At 50.1% G+C, this 20,757-nt stretch overlaps 8 protein-coding genes across 8 annotated transcripts; 4 read left to right on the top strand and 4 right to left on the bottom strand.

Moving 5' to 3' along the window:
* Nucleotides 1-486: 486 nt before the first annotated feature.
* On the top strand, nt 487-2,809 carry M430DRAFT_245331 (hypothetical protein). The gene is made up of 2 exons (XM_024865079.1): nt 487-1,911; nt 1,962-2,809. Exons 1-2 carry the CDS (start codon nt 654-656, stop codon nt 2,378-2,380), a joined length of 1,677 nt encoding a protein of 558 aa, XP_024720029.1. The 5' UTR covers nt 487-653; the 3' UTR covers nt 2,381-2,809.
* Nucleotides 2,810-2,930: 121 nt separating this feature from the next.
* M430DRAFT_103665 (hypothetical protein) lies at nt 2,931-4,359 on the top strand (the record flags this gene model as incomplete). Its single annotated transcript, XM_024860874.1, has 5 exons — nt 2,931-3,148; nt 3,213-3,532; nt 3,590-3,882; nt 3,939-4,104; nt 4,175-4,359. The coding sequence occupies 5 exons, from the start codon at nt 2,931-2,933 to the stop codon at nt 4,357-4,359; spliced, it is 1,182 nt and encodes a 393-aa protein (XP_024720028.1).
* Nucleotides 4,360-7,631: 3,272 nt separating this feature from the next.
* Nucleotides 7,632-9,180, bottom strand: M430DRAFT_50898 (hypothetical protein; the record flags this gene model as incomplete). Its single annotated transcript, XM_024868175.1, has 5 exons — nt 7,632-7,807; nt 7,856-8,096; nt 8,162-8,481; nt 8,528-8,874; nt 8,939-9,180. The coding sequence occupies 5 exons, from the start codon at nt 9,178-9,180 to the stop codon at nt 7,632-7,634; spliced, it is 1,326 nt and encodes a 441-aa protein (XP_024720027.1).
* Nucleotides 9,181-9,835: 655 nt separating this feature from the next.
* On the bottom strand, nt 9,836-10,768 carry M430DRAFT_19506 (hypothetical protein; the record flags this gene model as incomplete). The annotated part of the gene is made up of 4 exons (XM_024864092.1): nt 9,836-9,915; nt 9,967-10,074; nt 10,161-10,268; nt 10,375-10,768. The coding sequence occupies 4 exons, from the start codon at nt 10,766-10,768 to the stop codon at nt 9,836-9,838; spliced, it is 690 nt and encodes a 229-aa protein (XP_024720026.1).
* A 659-nt stretch (nt 10,769-11,427) lies between these two features.
* On the top strand, nt 11,428-14,353 carry M430DRAFT_140627 (hypothetical protein). Its single transcript, XM_024862672.1, has 4 exons — nt 11,428-12,195; nt 12,279-12,905; nt 12,958-13,480; nt 13,530-14,353. Exons 1-4 carry the CDS (start codon nt 11,684-11,686, stop codon nt 14,256-14,258), a joined length of 2,391 nt encoding a protein of 796 aa, XP_024720025.1. The 5' UTR covers nt 11,428-11,683; the 3' UTR covers nt 14,259-14,353.
* Nucleotides 14,354-14,535: 182 nt separating this feature from the next.
* M430DRAFT_58991 (hypothetical protein) lies at nt 14,536-17,195 on the bottom strand. The gene is made up of 4 exons (XM_024868769.1): nt 16,702-17,195; nt 16,105-16,653; nt 15,828-16,049; nt 14,536-15,779 (listed from the first exon to the last, which is right to left on the bottom strand). The coding sequence occupies exons 1-4, from the start codon at nt 17,167-17,169 to the stop codon at nt 14,844-14,846; spliced, it is 2,175 nt and encodes a 724-aa protein (XP_024720024.1). The 5' UTR covers nt 17,170-17,195; the 3' UTR covers nt 14,536-14,843.
* Nucleotides 17,196-17,738: 543 nt separating this feature from the next.
* M430DRAFT_245208 (hypothetical protein) lies at nt 17,739-19,531 on the top strand. The gene is made up of 5 exons (XM_024865077.1): nt 17,739-18,061; nt 18,124-18,487; nt 18,542-18,888; nt 18,941-19,387; nt 19,448-19,531. The coding sequence occupies exons 1-5, from the start codon at nt 17,915-17,917 to the stop codon at nt 19,484-19,486; spliced, it is 1,344 nt and encodes a 447-aa protein (XP_024720023.1). The 5' UTR covers nt 17,739-17,914; the 3' UTR covers nt 19,487-19,531.
* Nucleotides 19,532-20,241: 710 nt separating this feature from the next.
* On the bottom strand, nt 20,242-20,754 carry M430DRAFT_66890 (hypothetical protein). The gene is made up of 2 exons (XM_024869255.1): nt 20,695-20,754; nt 20,242-20,619 (listed from the first exon to the last, which is right to left on the bottom strand). Exon 2 carries the CDS (start codon nt 20,483-20,485, stop codon nt 20,255-20,257), a length of 231 nt encoding a protein of 76 aa, XP_024720022.1. The 5' UTR covers nt 20,486-20,619; nt 20,695-20,754; the 3' UTR covers nt 20,242-20,254.
* Nucleotides 20,755-20,757: the final 3 nt, after the last annotated feature.

Here is a 20,757-nt window from a genome sequence, read left to right as displayed (position 1 = left end):
TCGCCATTCACCATTCACCATTCACCCTTCATCCTTCATATCCCCCCGGAATCCCCTGCACGTCAGAACCTTAGCATCCCCGACCCCAGCTCACCCGCCGAGCTGGGGTTGGCGCGACCCTGGAAAGCGTGGAGAGACTCCGTATTCCCCAGCAATCCTCCTCCTCGTGGTTCCCTGTTGGCGTTGTTGGCTTTTGTTGACGGCTCCCTTGCTCGCCAGCACGCGACTCCAGGACGGGACGAGGACGAGGACGGGGACGAGGATGCTTTGAGTTACGTGCAGAGTTGCGGAGGCGTCCCTTGGACATTGCTGGGTTAGCATTGGCTCCCCATGCTGCTGCAATTGAACCATCCAGACTTTGACCCCAACTCAAGGTAACTCTCCGCGGCACTCCACGACTCCACTACTCCTGCCACGAGAACTACAAATTCCCCTCCATCTCCCCACCCCGCCTTCTTCGTCTCTTCTTCTTCTTCTTCTTCTTCCCCCATTCCGATCCATTGATCCTCGACAACCCTCGATCAATCCTGGAGACCCTTCCTCCCTTTGCCTCCTCCTATTAACCTCAAACCTCTTGCTCCTCAACTTATCCTCACTCAATCTTCTCTTCCCTAGGAAACCTCCCTCCCCGACCCAATCGCAGCTCCCTCACCATGCCAGGCGGCGCCGTGTTGGCCGCGACGGCCGATGTCTCGCGCATCGAGGCCCCCGTCACCTTGAAGGCATACCTGATGTGTGCATTTGCCTCTTTTGGCGGTATCTTCTTTGGTTATGACTCTGGATATGTCTCAGGTGTGATGGGAATGAACTATTTCATACATATGATTACCGGTATTCCTATCCCTCCTCCCGGTGCCAGCGACGCTGTCAAGGCTGCTTTCACCCTGCCAGCCTGGAAGAAGTCTCTCATCACCTCTATTCTCTCGGCCGGTACCTTCTTCGGAGCCCTCATTGCTGGTGATCTTGCCGATTGGTTTGGTCGCCGTACGACTGTCATTGCAGGATGTATCATCTTCATCATTGGTGATATCCTCCAAACCGCCTCTCACGGCTTTGGTCTTCTCGTCGCCGGTCGTCTCATTGCAGGCTTCGGTGTTGGCTTCGTCTCCGCTATCATCATTCTCTACATGTCTGAGATTGCCCCCAAGAAGATCCGGGGAGCTCTCGTTTCTGGCTACCAATTCTTCGTCACGATCGGTATCCTGCTTGCCTCTTGCGTCGACTACGGCACCCAGGACAGAACCGATACTGGCTCCTACCGTATCCCCATCGGAGTGCAGATGCTTTGGGCCTTGATCCTCGGAGTCGGTCTCTTCTTCCTCCCCGAGTCCCCTCGTTACTACGTCAAGAAGGGCAACCTGGAAAAGGCAACGCACGCCCTGAGCCTGCTTCGCGGTCAGCCTGAAGGTTCCGAATACGTCCAGCAAGAACTGGCTGAGGTTGTCGCTAACCACGAATACGAGCTGTCGGTTATCCCAGGCAGTGGCTATTTCACCTCCTGGTACAACTGCTTCCGCGGTGGACTTCGAAACCCATCCTCCAACCTACGCCGCACGATCCTGGGTACCTCCCTTCAGATGATGCAGCAGTGGACTGGAATCAACTTCATCTTTTACTTCGGCACAACGTTTTTCCAGGAATTACAAACCATCAAGAACCCCTTCTTGATCAGTATCATCACTACCCTGGTCAATGTTTGCTCTACTCCGCTCTCCTTCTGGATGATCGAGAGGTTCGGCCGCCGCACGATTCTTATCTTTGGTGCGCTTGGAATGTTGATCTGCGAGTTTATTGTGGCCATTGTCGGTGTGACCGCTGGTCAGCCAAGCAAGGGCAACAACGCGGCTGTCTCCTCCCAGATTGCATTCATCTGTATCTATATCTTCTTCTTCGCTTCCACCTGGGGTCCGGGTAAGTCTTCTCTGTATCACCCTCCTTAGAAGCTGTACTAACGGTCATAGGCGCATGGGTCCTCATCGGGGAGATCTTCCCTCTCCCTATCCGCTCTCGTGGTGTCTCCCTCTCGACTGCCTCTAACTGGCTCTGGAACTGCATCATCGCGGTCATCACCCCCTACATGGTAGGGACCGACAAGGGCGAGGCCAACCTGCAGTCGCGAGTCTTCTTCATCTGGGGCTCTCTCTGCACTGCCTGCTTCGTTTATGCCTATCTCCTGATCCCTGAGACCAAGGGTTTGAGTTTGGAACAGGTTGACCGTATGCTTGAGGAGACCACACCACGAACGTCAGCGAAATGGGTGCCACACTCGACATTCGCGGCCGACATGGGTCTGACGGAGAAGGGAACTCTCGCTCCAGAGATCATTGAGGACGTTACTGGTCAAAAAGTGACCGAGGCAAAGGAGACGGATGCGGTCTAGAAGCCTTTGCTTTTGTTGGCGAAAGTCGTTTTTAGCAATGAGGAAGAGTAATTTGTAATGCGAAAGGCAATTGTTGGAATAATGCTTCCTTGCTAGACATAGTCACATGGCTGGCTCAGCTTGCGGATTCGCAGCTTGAGGGCATTTTAGATTAAAACGAGAGGATAATCGACGGGTGCCTTCTACTCCTTCTGACCCAAGCTGTGACTGACTTCTTGTATCGTAGACAGCAGCAGTGTCAAGTGCCCGATGAACCTAAGACCCGGAAATCCAAAATATCAATATTCCACTATATACCTTGACGACTGACCCCGCTAGATAGTAGATAGGAAATATTAGATCCTCTATAGAACGGCCTTCCTCTTTTACTCTTTTTACTCTTTCTTGAGGCTCTTTTTTCCTTTCGGTAGCTCTTTTATTCTATAGTACCTCAGTCAACACGGAAATTTAGAGACTCTTCCTCACAAACATGTTTGCGAAACGGCTCTTTCGTCCATTTCTATCATCGCGGCTGTCCCGCTACTCATCTGCTCTGATATCGCAGCCCGTCATGGCCTCACAAAAACTGCTCCTACCACGCGAGTTCCCGTCGAGCGGATTCGAGGTCATTGACCCGTCTCAAGTAGTGGAAGAGGAGCGACTGCCCTTCTATTGCCGCGACGAGTATTATCCTATGCGAATCGGCGCAGTCATCAAGGACCGCTACCAGGTAGTTGCCAAGCTTGGCTACGGTACGAGCTCAACGGTGTGGTTGTGCCGTGATCTCAGGTATGCTTTGCTTCCCTCCAATGTTAACCGCCCGAATTACTGAATATCTTCGACGTCGGCTCAGAGACCGGGTATACTGGGTGCTCAAGGTGCATGTCAATATCCTGGAACATAACCAAGAGCTCGAGGTCTATCGGCACTTGGCTGGCATCACAATGGAGCACTCGGGGCGGAGACACATTCGATGGCTCGAAGATTCATTCAAGCTGAAGAGCCGTAGTGGTGAACACGACGTTTTTGTCATGACGCCTCTGGGCATGAGTTTGAGAACTCTGCAGAAAAAGCAGAAGAATGGCGTCTTCCAGCAGCCCCTTGTTGTTCCCGCTCTCGACCAAGTTCTAACTGGGCTGAACTTCCTCCATGAGGCAGACGTGATCCATACTGGTAAGTACCTACCCAACTTCAGCATGGAACATTCCCATCTGACCAGCAAACAATAAGACCTCCACTCGGACAATCTGCTTATTGCTCTTGCAAATGATTCGGTACTCTCCAAGGTCGAAGACGACGAGATCTGCAAGCCATCGGCGAGGAAGCAGATCGGCGACACCACCATCTACGTCTCTCGGTATATGCTGGGAGGTGCAGGGCCGCTCACCATCTGCGACTTAGGGCGAGCACGCATTGGTAACGAGCACAGCGGGGACGCCATGCCGGTGCAATATCGAGCACCCGAGGTTATTCTCAATATGAAATGGACAAATGCCGTTGATATCTGGAGTGTGGGACTCTTAGTATGGGATCTTTCTCATCGTTTTATTCTTTTAGGCTGACTCCTCTTTTACGCCAGGCCTGGGACCTTCTTGAACGTGAAAATCTCTTCTGCGTCTACGACCATGAATGTGAAGAGCGGAATGACGCCCATCATCTTGCAACGATGACGGCCCTCCTTGGTCCGCCACCGCCCGAATTTCTAAACAGGAGCAAGGAGACAAGTAAGTACTGGGATGAAGACGGTAAGTACCACAGGCAGCAAGCCCTAATATTATCCTGCCCGCCTGTTCTGACGAACTTGCTTTGATCTAGGCAAATGGAGGGGTCCCGTACCCTTACCTACCGAGAAGACATTAGAGTCTCTTGCCAATACTCTCGCTGGAGACGATAGGGAGCAATTCCTCAACTTCGTCCGGTGTTTGCTCTGCTGGCTCCCAGAAGAGCGGCTCACGACCGAGCAAGCTCATCACCATCCTTGGCTTAGAGAGAGATCTTGATGTGCAGGGAGCAGTGTTTTGCCATGTCAATTTCTCTTCCTCCGTTCTTCTGCTCGGGAGGCACAGCATTCAAACCTAGGAGGATAGGGTTAAAGCATATCACGATTGCACAGACGCGTATATGACCCAGGGCCGTTCCCTTGATTTGTTCTCCTCCAATAGAAGGTTCTTGTTACCAATAATCCATTGATTGGATTCGAGCGTTTTCGAAAAGTACTTACTGGGTAAGAACTGGAGGCCAACACTAATAGTTCAGACTTTAATACCCCCGCACATCAAAGGGGGGGTGGGGGCAGCCATTGGTTGAAGTATCTATCATCCGATGATAACGATGAATACATTCTGAGTCGTAATGAATCGAAGAAATCTCGAAAAAGATTACGTTCGACCCCCTCTCCAACCCTTTCAGCTCTCGAGGGTGATATCGCCCGGACTTCAGTATCAGCCATCTAGGCCCGTCACGCGCTAGCAGCGAAGAGAAGAAAGCTAGGGCTCGATGAAGATGACTAGGAAGGGATTCAATCTGAGGTCTCTCGCATCGAGACTTGTTTCACATCACCCTTATCGTCGATTGCAGATATAAGATACTTGGCATCAATGATTGGGAAGGAGCATGTATAGTGTCTTGGGAGTTGGTCGAATTTTTTACTTTTTTCATTGACGGTGTCTTTTCCAAGGGATGCATCTTGGAATTACGACGAGAACAGGGAGCCATTAGATAAAGACACAAGGCAGACGTGGCGGGAGTGGAAGGAATATATAGAAATAGTAACAAGATTTGTAGCTACTAAAAGGGTTAACAACAAGCTCTCGTCAACTCTGAATGACCAGAACTTCCAGATTCTGGCATATGCTATGAAGGTTTACCTTGACCTTAGAAGATTGGGCTTTTACCACAGAGTCATAGAGCCATTTGAGATGAAAAATGTGCAATACAAGGCTGTTGAATCTTATTTGTTTGCATTCCACTGTAACTCCCCAATTGAACAGCTCTTCCCTCCTCAAAATATGCCATACACGGGCCAATATCTCCCCAGATGCTTCCAAAGGTCTTGCCTTCTCGGGCCTCCGTCAATGGCAAAGTCGGTGATGTTGTTCTCAGAGATATCCCGGTGAAGTATGGCTAGCTATTGCACCACGCAACGTCTGTAAAAGCACTCCGTTTGTGCGTGTTGTTCACCGGCTGACGCCTTAAACGACAACGTCTGTGGAGCCCTCCGGCTCGTTACAGAGGCACCACGTTTCAACCGCGGATGTATTGTCCCTCGAAGGTCATTTGTCACTTTAATGTTGATGGCTGAGAGCCACTGCGAGCCACCTGATTTGTTGACGTCTTTTATGTGAGCCATTGTCACGTTGCCAACCAGCTTGAGAGATTTCACCAGAGAATTCTTAGAAGACATGTTGAAACCAAAAAGAAATAGAAGATGGGACTCACGACGATTTGGGTGTGTGAAGGAATGGGAAGAAGAAGAAGATGCAAAACCCAAACTGGGAATTAGAGTTTAGAAACTCTGGATATATTTTACTTTCCTTATTTTCCTGTCCTGTCCGCTTACCTACCTTACCTAGGTACCTATCTTAGGTATGATAATCGCGCCTCGCTGTTAGAAGAAAGAAAGAAAGAAAGAAAGAAAGAAAGAAGCTCCTTCCTTCCATAACAGTAGAAAGTAGGTAAGAACAACCCCCCTAGTTTGATAATCGATCTATCTTTCTTCTTTCTTGTTGTCGCGTCTGGGATCTAGTTTAGAGGAAAGAAAGAAAGACGAACGGACGAACGGATTCCAAAATCGAAGAAAACGAAGCAAGCATTCATACACGTGGATAGCTAAGTGCAATATCGATATTGTGATATACGTACCTTCACCGGAACGCGGGTTTTTGATCATTTGGGTGGTTGTTTGTTTGATAAGACGGGAGACAGCAGCCTACAGGGCAGAATAGGTGAAGGAAAGAAAACAAGATCCGAAATGGCAGGCATTGAAAATACGATTCCGGCGAGGGATCGAAGGCCCTGGGATCCGAACTCGAAGGCCAAACTGTGAGTATATCCAGAAAAGAAGAATCCCAACTTCAACTCCACAGACTAAATTCTTCTCACAGCAGAAAACTTCCCGATACCGTCACGATCCGTTCCCAGAAACCAACCCCCCGAACCCTCAGCAGCTGCCGGCGCTCATCTAGCAGCACTACCTGGCTGGCGCTGACGACTCGGAACCTGGCGGAGCATAATCGACAACAGGCGGAGTTGCGGGCGGCCCAGGAGCGTGGGAGGTTGGAGAAGCTAGGGGTTGAGATGGCGACGTTGGGAATGGGGATGCGGAAGACGGAGAGGGCGGTGGAGCATATGTCGCCGATTCAGAGATTCATGGCGGAAATGAGGGGGAGGTGAGGGGATTGGATGGTTGGCGGGTTGTATGATCAGTCGTTGTGGCTTGCCGCTTGTAGGGAATAAAAAAAGCGTAGTCTTGATATTGATAGCAATCCTTTTCTGAGTATTGGATGTCTTTGATTAACTAGCATGTGTGAACCCAAATTGCCGCCTTGGTGCACCGATATTTTGGGCCTGGATATTGTTTGGTTTTCGGAGTTCTGTAGATGATGCAAAGAGTCAGAGGCAGAGTCGTAGGTAATGTACTTAAATACCTCTGTATAAGGTATCATAGCACCCAAACCAGAGTATCGTCAATCATGCTGATAAGAATTATTGCTCAAGTGGTTCTTAAATGATGGAAGTAAAAAACACTGATAATCGTAGGTCTTCCAATGTTAGCCTCCCACTTGGTATCCTAGACAGAACTGAGATATCATAGGAGCCGTTTCTACTCACCTATCTCTGTCTGTATTTAATTTCAATCCCCTTCCCCTCACGCTGCAAGAAAACCTTAAATCGCATTGTTGTGCGCCCAAAATCTCGGCCCCGCTGTCAACGCTGCTGACGACTGTGGGTTCTCTCCAAACATTCCTTTCTGTCACAGCTAGCGAAACTTGATCCGGATAAGTTAAATCGGAACCTAATATTCGCATGGACTCAGTTGTCAAGCGCTGAAAGCCTGAAATGCATCGAAGATCAATACAAGGAAGCATTTCTCGTGAGTTCCTGGCAAGGATTCCTCATTCCAATGCCAATCCGGCTTTCGTCTCGAGTTTTACCGCGGGGTCGCTAGGAATATCGCAGCTCTGCTTTTGCCTCCCACTTGTGGTTCACACGAAGAGCTGTGAGTTGTAGGTGCCAGGTTCTCTCTCTCGTTAGAGTGCTTTCACTCGCCGAATTACAGAACCAGCCATGGATCTTCGAGGAGCTCCTTGGCGGTCTTTCGGTGTTCTGGTAACCACTGAAGCATCTTCCTTGCGAAATTAAGGAAAAGCTGTTTCTCTTCTCCTTCAAGAGAAAGGACCGAACCCTCTAAGCTAACATCCGGAATTAAGTCCTTATACATGAACTCGCCTGAAGGGGGATTAGCACTATTCTTTGTTCAACTTCTAGAAAGCTTACCTTCAGAGTTAAAGAAAGGTCCTCCAAAATACTCGCGGGCGGTTTGACAAAGCTTGCCATCTGGATTCTCAACAGCGTGGTCCCATTTGACGTCGCTCCACAACTTTTCTCGATCAAGAAGCTCTTTCGGTGGAGGACCTAGTAATGCAATCATTTCTGCGAGGTGTGCGCGAACATCGTAATCCCCTTGGATTGAACGGATATGTTGAAACAAATCCTTGCCTTCTATCATATTCCAAATCTGCATAACGACGCGTAAGTGAAGATACTTGTATAGGTAAATTAGTAATAGAAGCAGACACATACCAATACCCCGAGGTTCCAAATGTCAACACTGTAGGTCCAACCTGTGCCTAATAGGACTTCTGGAGCATGGAAAAGAGGTGGTTGAATAGGGTATCTCAAAGGTTCCGAACTATCCCCTGATTGTGCTACAGCTAAACCGAAGTCTCCTATCTTCGGCAAAACACGGAATGACTTCATTGGCCCAAAGTCATTGTGCGATAAATATATCGATCTGCCATTCTTGACCTTCCGAGGCATAGGATTGTTGGCTTGTCTTTCGACGTATTCTTCGATCACAGACGGGTCCTCAAATCCTACTAAGATGTTGTCCATTTTGAGATCTATAATATGGTAAGCTTACGAGCTCAAACGTCCTTTGGAACTCACCTGTGTGAATGATGTGACATTCAGAATGAAGATAATCCAGAGCTTGTAAGAAGATTCCTAAGTACACTTTGAGAAGCGGTGCCGGGATTTTACCGTTCGGCATGCGTTGTTGAAGTAGCCAAAGGGGCTCTCTCATTGGCTCATAGACTAAGCATATGTGTTTATTCCCATCTGGCCCGGTAGCTTCAAAATTATCGAGCATAATCCTCACAAAAGGGAAGCCATTGTGCGATGGATTCGTCTCAAGGGACCGAGATATATCTCGCTCATGCTTTGCTACATCTTCATCGGTATACCCGGAGACGGCAATTTTTAGAGCCACATAGCGTTTAGAGTTCCAGCACCACCTATAGAGGATTTAGGAGGAAGACGGATCTAGTTGAGCTAGTACCGTAGTACCAGAGCACGCACCGTTGAGTATCTTGAGCTAACCATACGGTAGAAGTAGTGCCCCATCCAATTTTGCTCAGGATTCTATATCTGTTGTTAAGGAGATCCCCTGGGTTCACTGGGTAGAAATTCTTCGGGTTGTAGCCAGGAATCCTCTCCTCTTCTATAAGGACATCAGCCGGGAGGATTGTGGGTAAAGTTCTTGGTGTAGGCGGCCGTCGGAATTGGAGGGAACGCGTAAGCCAGAATTTGCGCAATGACATGGTGAACGTCGAATAAATAGAGTTGATATGATGGCTTCCTGTCCTAACGTTGATTCTGGTCAAAGACAAGGCCAAATTACCATGGGGATCGGATGCGCATTTGACCAATGGTACTGTAGAAAGAACCGACGCTAGCCGAATCAAGCTAGCAGGCTAGACTTCTCGAGCTTTATTTCCACGACCAGCCCGGAGTCTAGATTGACGACAGTACGAAGAGAAGCTGTTTCTATGGAATATCATTTCTGGGCAAAGGGTTCTGGTTTGGCAACTCTGTCGGCTGTGGTCGACAAGTTCAATCAGCGCTTATCAAGATTAGGCAGTTGAATAGCAGAATTAGGAGGTCGAGAAGCTTAGATGGATGTGGAAATGATTCAATGGACCAACAGCTACCTTTGGCTGCTGAGAGTCTTTGTCAGAAATGTAAGACCATTTTTGGATTTATGTGGCATAAATGCATTCCTCCGAGCCTCACAGTCAGTCTCATCTGAAATCAGCAAAGTGAAATTACAATCCATTTTGAAAACACCGACCTCAAGCAAGAAACGAGTATATTTTTCTCCGCTGCGAGGGCGGCAAAATGTCTCAAATGCGAGCCTCACAGAAGGAACTACACACGATGTGATAAGGTAACTCTTTGACCAGCGAGTGATTTCATCTACTCCTTCGGACCGCAGAAACAACGATAGCGAATGCTGGTATCGCGATGAAAGTCCAGAGCAAGCTCATGTGCTGATCCTAAGATTCTGGTGAGTCAAGGCAAGACCGAGTCACTTAAAACAAACATACCTTGCATACGTGACGAAGTCGTATCTTCAATCTTTGTAGCCACGCAAAGCCATATGAGGATCACAGAGAAGTCTCGGTTACTTTCTGTGATCGCAGCAGGTCCTGCTCCTGGCGAAAAGCCTCACATCGTTGACATAACAGCGACACTATAACTTCATCTAACGACTGTGGACGAGTATCATGATTATGCTTACCGCAAGACGTCTGCCGATGTATGTCTTCCATGTCCTGGTATAGCTGCAAGACAGATTCATAGCCCTTATTCCAGCACTTGTGGATCAGATCGCCATAGAATAAGCCGTCTGTAGAAGGAAATTAATTCCTTGCAAACCGCCGTTCAATTTCATCATCATCTAGGCCATGGAAAGGCAGGTGTTTCGTTACAACAGTGTAGATGGTAGGTCCTACAGCAAACAGCTCGTTTTGTGTCCGGTCTCCCCGTTATTTTGCTGTAAAAAATGGGTACAGTGGAGGCTGAGCCGCTTTCCATGTTCCACTGTGCAGTCGAAATCGCAAAGCTTGACGTGGTCATGCATATCAAGCAAGCTATTTCTGGCCTTAGATCGCCATGAACCAAACCCAACGATTCTAGCCACGCAACACCGTCGATGATACTCTTGATCCATCGAGCCTCATGATTTTGACATGGTGGTGATGTTGTCTTCAGCCGAGCCTTTGGGTTGTGGGGCAAACGTTGCATAAAGGTGGCTTCTGGGGCGAGAAGAAGACCTTGAACAATATGTGGATGACGGTTTAGACCGTGGTATCTTGGAGATGGCTTGCTCGCTTTGGATATCCTCATGGTGGTAGTAACTCACCATACCCCAGAGTCTTTGCTGCTTCTCTTCGTCTGGGTGACCTTGTCAAATAATATTCCACTTGGGCGCAGCTTTGACAATGATTCTCAATGCTCAGACATGTTAAAGAAGTTAGAGAGGCTCTTGCTGGTGGGGAAGATTTACCCAGATAGGATGATCTGAAGGGGTATCCATATTGTCTGTCTTCCAGAACGAGGAAATCAGAAACGGAGGAGAAAAAGGGAAAAAAAAAAACACGATTGATGGACGAAAGGTTTGCAAACGACAGAGAGCTTGAAACATGACAAATTAGACGTCTACGCCTAGGTAGATATTGCTTATTTCCCGGAGTTCTGTAGATAGTAGATTGTACAAAGACGGGAGAGCCGTAGGTAAGGGATGTTACCTCTGTATATCCCTGGCCCAAAATAGGTAGATGATTGTCAATCACGTGCTGATAGGCATTTTGCAGATTTGGCTTATCAGGCTTGCAAATCGAAGGGCGATGAGTGGTTAGAATGGACAACAATGGAGCTGGACAAGTCGTCGATATTCGATTTATACATTGCGAGGATAATCAACATGTATTAATGAGAAGCCGAACGGAGAAGTCTAAAGAAGGGGCGTGCTCCTCTGAGACATGGCGACAGGCTCGTTCGATCTCGGGGATAGCATCCGAAATTTAAATAGTTGCAAGATTTCTTTATTTTCCATTTCTTGATTTTATTGGAATCCTCGCCGTGTCTTCGCCCTCGAGCAACCTGCTCGACTGATTGTTAGCACAGGGAGGTATTGTATCTGGCTCGAACATCCATCCGCAGCAATTCAACCTACAGTACCTCCGCGGTGCAACGAAAGCACCTCCATCCACCACATGTATCGCCATTCTCGATTGCCCTCATAGCCTTGCCCCCTATACCATGTCCTCCTCTCGCGGACCGCCCACCCCACCCTCGCGCTCGACTTCGCGCGGGCCCTCAATCAGCTCACCCAGCGTCCTGCAACACGCTCCCCTAACGCCCAGCGGCTTGCGCGAAACCCATACGTTTGTCGGGTCTCCTGAAGATACAACCGCGATGCCCAGCGACACGGCGGAACGCGAAGGACGCACACGCGGATTCGAAGAGGCGCGGAGGCAGCTTGCGGATGAGAGGACATCGCTGCTGAAGAAGCCGGTTGAGATCGTGCTCCCGCCGGCGCATGCGGGGCCTTGCAACCATGGGACGTTCAGCCCGCGGGTCGAGAGTCCCAGCGGGAGCCTCTTGGGGGTTGGGGGCCCGCCACAGGGCAGCGATGCGGAGGCCGGCAGCAGCAAGAGCATGCTTTCGAGCTTCCTGGAGAATGTGGGCTTGAAGAATGGGGCGGGGAGGAAGAAGATGAGTACCACGAGCTGGTTGGCGGAGAGGCATGGCATCACGAATACCACTTCGATGTACGTCCCGGAAGCTCCCTACCGTTTCAATGTCGGGAGATTGACATTCGTGGAGCACCTGCTGATATTCGGTGACTGTGCAGGTACTTCTCTTATTACATTCCCTTCCTTGCGTGGATTCGTCAATACAGATGGACACATCTGCAAGGCGATCTCGTAGCCGCCCTCACAATGGCCTCTTTCTACCTCCCCATGGCCCTCTCATATGCCTCAAATCTTGCCCATGTCCCGCCCATACATGGGCTCTACTCCTTCGTTTTCAACCCGCTTATATATGCAATCCTGGGAAGCTGTCCGCAGATGGTGGTCGGTCCAGAGGCTGCAGGCAGTCTTCTCGTGGGGAGCGTGGTTAGATCAAGTGTGGATAGTGGAAGGACAGAGGAGGATGGTGAGATGCTCGCGGGAGTGGCTGGTGTCGTAACTGGCATGGCAGGAGCCGCCATTCTCCTGGCGGGTTTGGCACGGTTGGGCTTCTTGGATAATGTTCTCAGCAGACCGTTCCTGAGAGGATTTATCTCGGCCATTGGGTTCGTTATTATGGTGGACCAGCTGATCCCTGAAATGGGTCTTGCTGAGCTTGCAGAGGAAACAGGAGCCAGCCACGGCAGCAGCATCGATAAGTTGCACTTTCTATTCAATAATGCGCGGCACGCACAGAAAATTACGTGTGCAGTTGCTGGTATAAGCTTTCTGATAATCATGGTTCTCAGGTGACTATTTCATGCCTCAAATGAAAACTACCTAGACACTAACATTCTTCAGGGAACTAAAACTTCGTCTCCAGCCTCGATTTCCCAAGGTTGCATACATCCCAGATCGCTTCCTCGTGGTCGTGCTATCAGCTGTCTTGACATGGCAGTTACGTTGGGATCGATACGGCCTGGAGATTCTCGGCGAGATCAAGTCGACCTCTGGGAATCCCTTTCCCTTCCACTGGCCATTCCGACTCTCGCACATGAAGCATATCCGAGAGGCAATGGGGACATCATTTATGATCGCCCTCCTTGGCTTCTTCGAGTCCTCGGTGGCGGCCAAGAGTCTCGGGGGCGAAGAAAGGAAGGATGGGATCCAAGGCATCCAACTCAGTGCAAACCGAGAACTTGTTGCTCTCGGGGTCGCAAATATCGTGGGCTCTTGCTTCCGCGCTTTGCCGGCTTTTGGTGGCTATGGAAGGAGTAAGGTAAATGCAAGTACAGGAGGCAAGACACCCATGAGCAGTGTATTCTTGAGCATCATCACTATCATTTGCGTTGTTTTCCTCCTACCAGCATTCCATTACCTGCCTGTAAGTTCTTCCCACACCCCTTGCCTTCTTTTACTGACAGCGGGAAAAGAAAGCCGTCCTCTCCTCCATGATTACTGTCGTAGCCTGGTCCTTGATTGAAGAAGCTCCACACGACATTGCATTCTTCATCCGCATCCGGGGATATACGGAACTAGGTCTCATGACCATCATCTTCGCAGCCACCATCTTCTACTCCCTTACCCTTGGGATCGCCATCGGTGTCGGGCTCTCCCTCCTCTCAGTAATCAAGCATAGCACCCGACCCCGGATCCAGATCCTAGGGCGGATTCCCGGCACCAACCGCTTCGAGAACGCAGAAGACAACCCCGACCAAGTCGAATTCATCGAAGGCTTCCTCATCGTCAAGATCCCCGAGCCCCTAACCTTCGCCAACACAGGCGACCTCAAGAACCGCCTCCGCCGCCTCGAGCTCTACGGCACCACCAACGCCCACCCAGCCCTGCCCCGCGTCCGCAGCCCCGAACACAACAAGACCATCATCTTCGACATCCACGGCGTCACGGGCCTTGATGGCTCCGGCACCCAAGTCCTCGAGGGCATCGTCCGCGGCTACCGCGATCGCGGCGTGCGCGTTTTCTTCAGCCGCTGCCCCGCTCCCGGAAGCCCCATCTACGAGCTCATGCGCCGCAGCGGCATCCTAGAGATCATCGGCGGGCCGTCGCACATGGTCGCGGATGTCGGAGAGGCGCTGCGCCTCGCGGAGGTTGAGGAGGGCGGCGAGTATGAGAATTGGACTGGCGATGAGAGTGGTGGTTGAGCGGGCATGTCGCCGCGAGACGGCATCATGTATATTTTTTTAGTTTTTTATTTACGGGTATTGAGATCTAGGTACAGCTTCAATCATGAATATACAGTATATATATATGAATATATACATGAATAAAAACAACCAATGCCCCAAAATAGAACAACAGTAATAGTCCATCCATTCGAGCGCATCTCGACCGTACGTGCTGTGGAAAAGAAGATCTCGGAACTTAGGTAGGAGTGAGGAGAGGAGCTCATTTAAGCGAGGCGGAAAGGGGTCAGCGACACCGATAGATAGATAAATTAATGCTTTTATACCAACCAAAGCTTCCCACGACGAGGTGATCTAATAATAAGCTACATGTTTCTATTTGACGATATAATATCTACCTAGGTACCTGTCCAATCCAATCCCACAGCTGATGCCTACCCGGTACCCGCATTTAGTCCAGTCCAGCCAAAACTCCCAACCAAGCATGCTCTCCAAAGACGGCGGCACACTAGAAACCAAACTCCATAACCACCTATGCTGTGTAGCACCCAATGCCCAACCTGTGGTATCTTTTCATTTCTAGAACCTTTGCAAGGCTTTATATCATTCCCGCAAACTCCCAAAGAACGCGCCATTAACCTCGTCCACCTCCTCAGGCGTAACTTTCATATTCAGCATCTCGAGCGCCAAGCCCTGGACATCCACGTCGATCCCGCTCTCGAGCAGGAGGTCATCCTCTGCAAAATTGAGCCGCGCGAGCACCAGCAGGTATTTCTGGCTGCCGCCATGGACCGCCGCTAGCTTTGCTTGCATGTCCAGCTCGTGCGTCGTAACGAGGTGGTACAGCAGGCGGGTGGAGAGGCTGAGGATCAGGGCGCTGGACTCGTGGCCTGCGCGATAGTCGTACAGGACGTCGAGCTCGTCACTCATGAGGCTGACGAGCCGCCCGACGGCGTTGGGGTGCGTGGCGAGGGCGAGGCTTGCGTATGGACTGCGCGTCATACCCAATAGCAGATGCAGGATCTCGAGACGGAGATGCAAAAGGACATCGGGCGGGACTTTTTCCATGCTCGTAGGCATGTATGGAATCTCAAACAGAGGATACGTGAGACGGTCGATGATGTATTTCGTGTATTCTCGCTGGGTATTTACATCATCGGGCGCAATCGTCCCAAAGGTATCTCGAAGCACACTTGTGCTGAGAATCTTTAGCATCATTTCGAAATCCGACGTTGGTTGATTCGTGCTGAGGGTAAGGAGGACAAAGTCCCAGCGAATCAAACGCCAGAAGCGTGTGATGTGTTGGGTTTCGCCCATGCAGCCCAGTGCTGAGAGGTGGAGGAGGGCGAGGCAGGACGAGACGTCAATGTCCTTGTCGTACGGTTCCGGGGACTCTGTGTTGAAGCGAGGGATTGCTACAAGGTCGGCAGTACGTTGGGCGATTGGTACGAGGGTGTCGATGATGTGGGGTGCGATCGCGAGAGTTTTCAGCTCTAACGCGAAAGTCAACATGTCTATGAAAAGATATATTGGTGTATACTGTCTTGCCATTAGCAAAAGACTCATCAGGTAGGAATGTCCCCATACATATTTCTCCTCGAAACATTTCGTCCATAGAGAGATAAAAAGCTCGCAAAATTCGATTGGGAGATCAGTTGCAGGTTTCCTGAGCCCCAACTCAGGTATCTTGCCCAGAATAATTGATTCAAATGACTCTTCTGGGGCAGATGGTAGAGCGTGATTTCCAAGTGCTTCAATTGTGCGGAGGTGATATTGATGCGGCCGATGGTCTAGCATTGCCCCAAGGAACTAGAATGGTCAGCAGGTCCGCCTATTGATAGGTATATAATCTTAAAAAACTCACATCAAAACGATCATCCTGGATCCCCAATCTCGCTATTATCGCCTCGTCAAACACGGGTACTTTCTCCTCATGTCGCTCGGAAGGCTCTTCGGTATGTATGACCTCCAACGGAGCAATTGGACTGTCAACAGTCTTCCGTTTCCTCTTTCCAGCTTTTGTAGGAGTACTTGTCGGCTTCGATAATTTCGAGGGAGAGGCCTTAGATGGTGACAGAATCGCAAGCTCACCGTCATCGAACCCATCTCGGTGGGGATGCGCTTTCTTCTTTTTCGGGGTCGTCACGGCAGCCTTGTTCAACTTTCGGGCCCTCTCTGCCTCTAGGAGATCCTGCTTGACAAAGTCCCGTTCCGTGGCGGCGGCATTCGCAGCAATCCGTGCGGCCTCTAGTTCCTTCCGATGCTTGGCCAGCTGCTCCTCACTATTCTTCAGTAATGTATCGCGCTCAAGCTCCTGTTGCTTTGCTTGCTTCTCCAATTTGCTGCGAACTATTGCAATCTCGCCCGTTTTGATATGGTTGTCTTGCTTGAGTGCAGCCAGTTCTCTACGCATCTATAGAACAAGTTAGCAGGACTCTATGGGTCTGATGGCTGAAAGTACCTCCTCAAGTTGCTTGCGCAAAGCAGCAGCCTCGTCTGTCCCCGCAGATTGATTTGCTTGTCTGACTGCGATTGGGCCATTACGAGGGCTAGAAACTGGCACACGAAAACGATCACGATTTGGTTGTTGGAGGGGACCCCTACGCTGCTGACTTCCCCAATTTGGACTGCTCCCATATCGTTGTTGCGGTTGGAAAGGCTCCCTCTGCGAGGCTTGGCCCAGATTGTTTTGACGTAGAGCTGGAACTATCGCAGGGGCGCTCCTTTCCTCGTCAATGACCACCGCATCGTCCAGATCCTCATCCCCGAAATCATCCCCGTAATCAGAGGAAGGAGGGGCTTTCGGGCGCGCTTGGGTGGCTTGTGTGAATTGGATGGCAGTGTTCTCGAGCTCGGCGAGAGTGTTGGGAGGGAGGGCGTCAAGGTCATCGTCGGAGAAGTTGTTCTCTCCGTGAGCGTAGCCAGCCATGCGGTGGAGCCGGCATTGAGTAAGGCTTTTGCTCTGGTCTGAGGAGGGTGAAAGGTCGATCGATCAATATTGACGAGGGACCATTCTGCCGGTTCTGACCGCCCTTCGGCGCGGATTAGTATTACTAGGCAGGTACCTAGGTACCTATGTACACAAGTATCTTCACGTGTTGCAAACCTGAGGCATCAAGGCAGCCTCGCTAAAAGCCGCGCGCCCGTTTCTTGATACAGCCGCCAAGCAAGGCTTTGCTGTCGATGAATCCAGTTGCGTTGCTGTATTGAAGATCCCGTCTGCGAGCCCTTGATGTGCCCTGGAAACTTTTTTCACCTTCACCGTGATATCTTGCCCGTGTGCGAAATGCAACCAATTCTCTCTAAGCCTGCCCTGTTGTGAACACGTCCAACGCGCCCTACTCCCCCGATCATCCCTCTTCAGCTCCCCCCTGTTCCTCACCCGCGATCGCCGCGACTTTCACAAGCTAAGACGGAGAAGAAAACCAGTGGTTCCTGAGGACGTCAGCAAAAAGAACTGAACTTGCACAATCTGCATCACGACAAAAGCTGTCCCCAACGACAACTTCTTCCTCTCCTCGATCCCGCCCCCTCGCCCTGTCCTCTCCTCTCCTCACCTGGCATCTTCGTTCATTCGGGCCCTGGAGACGTTGCGCCTTGTCTAAACCCCGTGCGGAGAGACGGCTTCACCGGAAAATAATAGGGGATCCCCACATACGCACAGTAGGTTCAAGATGGCCAAACCGCGCCGTGGGATCAAGTTCAACCACAGAAATGGACAGTCCGCGAGTTCAGATGGCCGGAGGAGTAGCTTCTCGGATATCAGCGAGGCGGCTTCAGAGCCTGGCTCTCCCACAAAGAATGGCAGTCAGCCGGTCGAGGTAAGCTGGATCAATCACCAAGAGAGCCCGATCTTTTGCTGACAGCTGAGCTGTGCCAGCAGACCGCACCAGTCTCCGAGTACGAGAAGAAGAAACAGACCTTCATCACCCGGGCGATATGGACGTTTGTCATGATAGGCGCTTTCTTTGGCGCGATGTTCATGGGACACATCTACATCATTGGCATCGTCACGGCAGTACAGATCGTGTCATTCAAGGAGGTTATCGCCATTGCAAACGTTCCTAGTCGAGCACGACGACTGCGCTTTACAAAGGCTCTTAACTGGTACTGGTTGGCTACGACAATGTACTTCCTGTATGGGGAGAGCGTGATCTACTACTTCAAGCACATCGTGCTGGTAGACAAGGTTCTGCTGCCTTTTGCAACCCATCACCGATTTATCAGCTTCGTGCTCTATGTCATTGGTAAGATATTGGGATGGCGGATGAATGTCGCTATCAAGGGCTAATTAGAAACAGGATTCGTCTTCTTCGTCGCATCTTTGCAAGCCGGGCATTACAAGTTCCAGTTTACCCAGTTTGCATGGACGCACATGGCACTATACCTGATCGTGGTCCAGGCGCATTTCATCATGAACAACGTCTTTGAAGGAATGATCTGGTTCTTCCTGCCTGCCTCCTTGGTGATATGCAACGATATCTTTGCCTATGTATGCGGAATCACATTCGGGCGCACACAGCTCATCAAACTCTCCCCCAAGAAGACTGTTGAAGGATTTGTTGGGGCTTGGATCTTGACTGTCATCTTTGGAGTTGGAATGACCAATGTTTTGATGCGGTACAAGTATTTCATCTGCCCTGTTAATGTAAGGCTCACCTCTCGTGATGATACATGACCAAAATTGCTAACGGTCAAAGGACCTTGGAGCAAACATCTGGACGGGTCTCCAGTGCACTCCAAATCCGGTCTTCATGCCCCACACCTACCACCTCCCAATCTGGTTCCCTTATGTCAAGACTTTCTCCATGGCACCAATGCAAGGGCATATCCTCGTCTTCGCCACATTCGCTTCTCTCATCGCACCATTCGGTGGTTTCTTTGCCTCGGGTCTCAAACGCACGTTCAAGATTAAGGATTTCGGTGATTCGATTCCTGGACATGGAGGTATCACCGATCGGATGGACTGCCAGTTTATCATGGGTTTCTTTGCGTACATGTACTACCACAGCTTCATTGCCGTCTACAAGGTCTCTTTGGGCGGCGTTATCGAGATGGCCATCACCGGCCTGAGTACGGAGGAGCAAATGGAGCTGGTCAAGGGCCTTGGCAAACACCTGGTCAACCAGGGCGTTGTTGCGGAAGGGGTAAGTTCCCACCCCTCCTCCCCCTCTCTAACACAAATCCCATGCTTACAATCCCCACAGCTTCTCGACTGCATAAATGGAGTAGTAAGAAGGAGATGAACGACGCACCACCCCCCCAAAAAATATAAAGTTGCGGGCTTATGATTGACGAGACAAACTTCTAATGCACATCAGCACCCGGCCCCTTTCTATGTATAATAATTACCTACCCTTCTATGTCCATATCTCCGCCCTCTGTCTTTCGATGTGCCCCGCCTTTCCTTTTTTGGATCCGGCGTAGGAATAAAATAATCGGTACTTTTCTCTTTTGCACCTAAATTTTCTAAAAAAGAAAGCTGGGTTTGATTTTGCATGCATCCCTGTGATTAATCACAGCTCCTGGAGCAGGACCGGGCGCTTGGAAAAGAGAGAACATTAGATTACGTGCGGCTTGGATTAGGTACCTCTCTCGACGTATATTCACCCGCGAAACGATAGCCCACCACCTAATATAGGGTAAAAATCTGCAAAATCAATCATCCGCTACTATTTGGGGCAATATAAGAATAAGAATTATCGTGCGGGCCCGGCGTCCACTGCTTGCTTACCCGCACTCAGCCAGCTCTCCCAATCTGCTTTCGCAGTTCCCTTTCTGTCTGTCTGTCTTCTCCACCGTCGCTATTAGACCAGCCTTGACTACCTACCTACCTAGCATGGTCAAGAAGGAGTATGATACGGATTCTTGAATTTGATCTCGACTTTTGGGGATAGACGTTTGGAGGGAGGAGTGGCACTTTGGGTCTGTATGAGTGATAGAGGGGGTGCTGGTGATAGGGAAGAGGTTTGGAGATATGTATGTATGTATGTATATATTTGATAAGATTGAATTTAACTGATCCCCCCTTTCTTTTTTTCTAACCCGCGAAAACTCCATAGATGCAACAACCCGCAGAACTCCAAAGATGCAACATGCGCTCTCAAACTCTCTTCCCAGTTTTTATACCTCTTCCACCTTCGCCGACCCAATGATTTCCTGCACAGAAATGCTAGATAACAATTCATACTGAAGTGTAGGTACAGAGAATGAAAAATAATCTGTGTGTGGCGTGGCTCCTCCATCTATTTGCTGATGATGTCCCAGAGCTTGTCCGCGTAGTCGTAGCAGTTGGTTGAGTCGGAAGGTGCCGCCATGCCGACGTACGGGACGCTCTTGTATAAGCAGTACACAGGGTATTGTTGTTGGAGTTTATTGGCTAGTATTACATCGTTAGTGGATTCTTCTGTGTGGGTGTGCCAGACAGGAGGGAGGGGGAGGGGGAGAGATGTACTTTCTGAAAGGATGGCATCATGTGACCACTTGTTGGCGATTTGGCCCATGAATGTCGGCGTGT

Source organism: Amorphotheca resinae (genome assembly GCF_003019875.1).
Source record: "Amorphotheca resinae ATCC 22711 unplaced genomic scaffold M430scaffold_7, whole genome shotgun sequence".
Classification (NCBI taxonomy): domain Eukaryota; kingdom Fungi; phylum Ascomycota; class Leotiomycetes; order Helotiales; family Amorphothecaceae; genus Amorphotheca; species Amorphotheca resinae.
This window is presented reverse-complemented; position numbering and strand designations above follow the sequence as displayed.

What these genes read in the sequence shown, in the direction of transcription:
- M430DRAFT_245331 (XM_024865079.1), top strand. Translation starts at nt 654, where the DNA reads ATGCCAGGCGGCGCCGTGTTGGCCGCGACGGCCGATGTCTCGCGCATC. An exon ending in CGCTTCCACCTGGGGTCCGG is followed by an intron (nt 1,912 to 1,961) that starts GTAAGTCTTCTC and finishes TAACGGTCATAG; the next exon opens with GCGCATGGGTCCTCATCGGG.
- M430DRAFT_140627 (XM_024862672.1), top strand. Translation starts at nt 11,684, where the DNA reads ATGTCCTCCTCTCGCGGACCGCCCACCCCACCCTCGCGCTCGACTTCG. An exon ending in ATCACGAATACCACTTCGAT is followed by an intron (nt 12,196 to 12,278) that starts GTACGTCCCGGA and finishes GTGACTGTGCAG; the next exon opens with GTACTTCTCTTATTACATTC. An exon ending in CAGCATTCCATTACCTGCCT is followed by an intron (nt 13,481 to 13,529) that starts GTAAGTTCTTCC and finishes CAGCGGGAAAAG; the next exon opens with AAAGCCGTCCTCTCCTCCAT.
- M430DRAFT_245208 (XM_024865077.1), top strand. Translation starts at nt 17,915, where the DNA reads ATGGCCAAACCGCGCCGTGGGATCAAGTTCAACCACAGAAATGGACAG. An exon ending in ATGGCAGTCAGCCGGTCGAG is followed by an intron (nt 18,062 to 18,123) that starts GTAAGCTGGATC and finishes CTGTGCCAGCAG; the next exon opens with ACCGCACCAGTCTCCGAGTA. An exon ending in CTTCGTGCTCTATGTCATTG is followed by an intron (nt 18,488 to 18,541) that starts GTAAGATATTGG and finishes AATTAGAAACAG; the next exon opens with GATTCGTCTTCTTCGTCGCA.
- M430DRAFT_66890 (XM_024869255.1), bottom strand. Translation starts at nt 20,485, where the DNA reads ATGGAGGAGCCACGCCACACACAGATTATTTTTCATTCTCTGTACCTA.
- M430DRAFT_58991 (XM_024868769.1), bottom strand. Translation starts at nt 17,169, where the DNA reads ATGGCTGGCTACGCTCACGGAGAGAACAACTTCTCCGACGATGACCTT. An exon ending in TGCGCAAGCAACTTGAGGAG is followed by an intron (nt 16,654 to 16,701) that starts GTACTTTCAGCC and finishes CTTGTTCTATAG; the next exon opens with ATGCGTAGAGAACTGGCTGC. An exon ending in TCCAGGATGATCGTTTTGAT is followed by an intron (nt 16,050 to 16,104) that starts GTGAGTTTTTTA and finishes TGACCATTCTAG; the next exon opens with TTCCTTGGGGCAATGCTAGA.